At 34.8% G+C, this 4,165-nt stretch overlaps 1 protein-coding gene across 1 annotated transcript; it reads right to left on the bottom strand.

The window, feature by feature from the left end:
• Positions 1-2,031: 2,031 nt before the first annotated feature.
• Positions 2,032-3,545, bottom strand: LOC127436465 (protein ripply2-like). The gene is made up of 3 exons (XM_051690636.1): positions 2,945-3,545; positions 2,698-2,771; positions 2,032-2,392 (listed from the first exon to the last, which is right to left on the bottom strand). The coding sequence occupies exons 1-3, from the start codon at positions 3,071-3,073 to the stop codon at positions 2,242-2,244; spliced, it is 354 nt and encodes a 117-aa protein (XP_051546596.1). The 5' UTR covers positions 3,074-3,545; the 3' UTR covers positions 2,032-2,241.
• Between the last annotated feature and the right edge of the window lie 620 nt (positions 3,546-4,165).

The following is a 4,165-nucleotide window of genomic DNA, read 5'->3' on the forward strand; positions in this document are numbered from 1 at the left end:
TTTATTTATATGAGTAAATGTGCATGCATGCATTTTTTATTTGATTTTTTAACTATGGCAGTAAAGCTGCTTTAGAGGAGTCAGTATGTCTGAGAAAGATGCAGTAAAGTGATGAAACGCTTCACTACACTTTTAGACTTTTAACACTTCCTGCAGACACCTGTTTGGGTCACGACCCTCAGTCAGTCTGCACTGATTGGAATGAACATGCAAAAATGCACAAACTCTTTAGAAGGTCATATGAGCGTTGATAGAGAGTCAAAAATCATATTGTGTGTGTTTATAATCACTTGTAAAGAAACAGAGCTGTCCTGAGACATGTTAGTTCAGAGATCTTTAGAAAGGGGTCAATTGCCCTGTCATTAAAAATAAATAAAGCACTAAATATATAATGATGATTTTGCAAGCTTTTGACATTTTTATGCATTCAGTAAATTGTACAGCACTGTGTTGTATTTAGGTAAATAGGGGTGCAATCACCTTCAACATTACAGTACAAATACAGTATAACTATTCATATAATTAAAGTACATTACATTTTAGCAGACGAGTAAAGCATTGATTAGACAACACCCACAATATGATGATACCCTTGCAAAAATATAAATTCAGCTTTATATTTTCATGTACAAAGACCCAGTTTTACTGTGTGATAAAAAACAGTGTGATTTTACAAAGATAACAGGTAAGTGAAATTAATAAAAAACACTTTTCTGTTGCATTGTACTAAAGCCAAAAATGATTAAAATTATTTCAGTAGAATATTATCTCCAAAAGTAGATTTATTTTGTATTAAGCTCACAGTGTCTTTTTTCTTATCATCTTATTTTCGTGAATTTAATGCGTTAGTTTTATGTAATCAATCGCATTAAATGGACAGCCCTAATTACTACTGTTGGCCTTCCTAATCCTAAATATGTGGTTATATCCTTAAACCAATGGCTCCTCTACCATGTTTGATGCAATAGGTCTATTTTTAACAGATGTCTTACTGCCAAAAGCTGTGCACACTTTTAAAATACTCCAACCCCTTTAGATTTCTGCACAAAAATGAAAAGTCTCATCATTTACTCACCCTCATGCCATCCCAGATGTGTGACTTTCTTTCTTCTGCAGCACACAAATCAAGATTTTTAGAAGAATATTTCAGCTCTGTAGGTCCATACAATGCAAGTGAATGGTGACCAGAACTTTGAAGCTCCAAAAAGCACATAAAGGCAGCATAAAAGTAATCCGTAAGACTCCAGTGGTTTAATCCATGTCTTCAGACGTGATATGATAGGTGTGGGTGAGAAACAGAGCAATATTGAAATCCTTTTTTACTCTAAATCTCCACTTTAACTTTCACTTTCAGATGTAAATGATAAAGTGCAGAGTTAAAAAAGGACTTAAATATTGTTGTGTTTCTCACCCACATCTATCATATCTCTTCTGAAGACATGGATTAAACCACTGGAGTCTTATGGATTACTTTTATGCTGCCTTTATGTGCTTTTTTGGTCACCATTCACTTGCATTGAGGTGAGTAACCACACCACCATGAGGACCTACTAAGTAGTGGGAATTGGGTATTCAAAATTGGGGAGAAAAGGGGACAAAAAAAAATTGAAAATAAGAAAAAAAAAGTTTTTGGTCACTACATAATTCCCATACTTCCATCTGTAATATTTAACAGTTTTGATGAGTTTACTACTATTATTGTAAAATGTGGAAAATAGTCATAATAAAAATAAGACTGTGTCGATGTATAAGAGCATCATAAACATTATTTTATTTTATTTGTACATGAGATGGTTGTGATTGTTGGCAAGTTAAATAATGTACGAAACATAGACAATAAACAGTATATAAAGTGTGTGTGTGTGTGTGTATATATATATATATATATATATAGAACTAAAATAAAAAAACTTTTTTTTTTAGCCTATGTTTTTTATCAAATTTAACTGATAAAATTGTATATATTTAATTTAGTTTAAATATAACTATAACACCACGGTTCAAATAATGACCAAAATCAAAAGTTCATATTCGCATATTTATTTCGAGGAAATAAGTTACAGTTGGGAGTAAAATAATTTATCATAAATACTAAAAATAGAATATATTTACATTTAACTTCCAGAGGAACCTATATTCTGTACACACTTATATACAGCAGCGATTTACAAAAATGGACTAAATAAAGTAAAATCAGAATTTGGAGTCTATAAATAAAGGCAGGTCGAGTGATTTAGGCCTTTAGTTGAGGTCTTTCTCATCCTCGTCCTCATCTTCATCACTGTCTGACTCCTCATACAGGCAGATGGTGGCCTGAACCGGATAATTCTTTAAGAGAATCTCAGCGTCCTGGTACAAGTAATCAAAACATCGAGATTTGGGCCAGAATAACCTGCAGAGGAAGAGTTTAAACGTCATAATCAAGCGTTTTATTGTCTTGGTACAGGTACAAAGTCATGCATTTATTCTGCTCTATGAACTCATTGCAATGTATATAATCTAGTAAATAGAGAAATTCAAAGAGTTTTAAAAAGTTGCAAAATAAGTAGCCTTCAACACGTACTAACTAAACATAAAGGAGAAGTGTGTGTGTGTGGAATGAGCTTTCAAAAGGCAGAGGAAATGATTAAGATTGGTTCGTAATGCAAGTCACAACACATCATCCTGGCCTTATAAAAAGTAAAATAAAGTACTTACTTTACAGGGTGTGTGATCACAGGGAGTTTAAACTGTTGTACATCAGTTGAATTTCGAGCTGGTTTTTCACAGGGCTGTTGAGGAAGAGGAGGACACCAGTTAATTGATCTGCTCATTACAGAAGTCATGAGTTAGTCTGTTTGAACTTAACTAATATGTTAAAATGTGATACTTTTATATAAGGGAGGTCATAGTTTTCAACTATGTAAGAATATGTTTTTAAAACACATATGGTTTGTAAACTTACCGAATAAGTGGCAGTATTCTGTGCATGATGCTCTTTCCTGATCCAGGGTCTCCAGGGCTGCGTTGCATCCTTTGCATTCATTGTAGAGTTGAATCCATTTGTGAAAGTGATTCCCTCCATAGTGTCCATGAAAAACAGAAGCAGAGAGCTGAAGATGTAAGTCCGTGCTGGTGATTCTGATCGGAATGATGCTCAAACTGAAGTCTGCAGCCTTAAATTCACATGCGCACACTCGTGCCAAACGGTGTGTTCACGCCTTGCACTTGGCACGTGTGATTTGGGAGGTGTGAGGTCACACTCCCATAGACAGATGGCGAGCTGAGACCTGTACTAAAACTCCAAATGAAGAAGAACTCGCTTTAACCCTCCTATTGTGTTCAGAATCCACAAACACCTTTTGCATTTGTTGAATTTAACCTCATAAATAATTCATAACACGATGGTTTTCATCTCAAATCATATTGTAAGTCATTAATAACACCTTAACTGTTCTTACATGTAAAAAGAAATATATTTTTTGGCATGTTAACTGACAAATATAAAAGTTCTTAAAGGGACAGTTCACCCAAAAAATGAAAGTTCTCTCATCACCCTCATGCCATCCCAGATGTGACTTTCGTTCTTCAGCAGAACACAAATGAAGATTTTTAGAAGAATATTTCAGCTCTGTAGGTCCATACAATGCAAGTGAATGGTGACCAGAACTTTGAAGCTCCATAAAGCACATAAATGCAGCATAAAAGTAATCATTTACTGCCTTTATGTACTTTTTGGAGCTTCAAAGTTCTGGTCACCATTCACTTGCATTGTATGGACCTACAGAGCTGAAATATTCTTCTAAAAATCTTCATCTGTGTTCTGCAGAATAAAGAAAGTCATACACATCTGGGATGTTGTGAGTATTAGAAATGATACATTTTCATTTTAGGATGAACTGTTACTTAATTTGCCTTATTTCAATGACATATACTTTGACTACAGCAAAACCATTGAGATACACATGAAGGCGTATGTTTTTTATAAACATTTCTGTTCAATTTTATTTAAATATAACATAATATAAGGGGGCCTGGGTAGCTCAGTGGTACAATACGCTGGCTACCACCCCTGGAGTTCGCCAGTTCAAATCCAAGGTGTGCTGAGTGACTCCAGCCAGGTCTCCTAAGCAACCAAATTGGCCCAGTTGCTAGGGAGGGTAGAGTCACATGGGGTAACCTCCTC

The sequence above is a fragment of the Myxocyprinus asiaticus genome, chromosome 47 (genome assembly GCF_019703515.2).
Source record: "Myxocyprinus asiaticus isolate MX2 ecotype Aquarium Trade chromosome 47, UBuf_Myxa_2, whole genome shotgun sequence".
Taxonomy (NCBI): Eukaryota; Metazoa; Chordata; class Actinopteri; order Cypriniformes; family Catostomidae; genus Myxocyprinus; species Myxocyprinus asiaticus.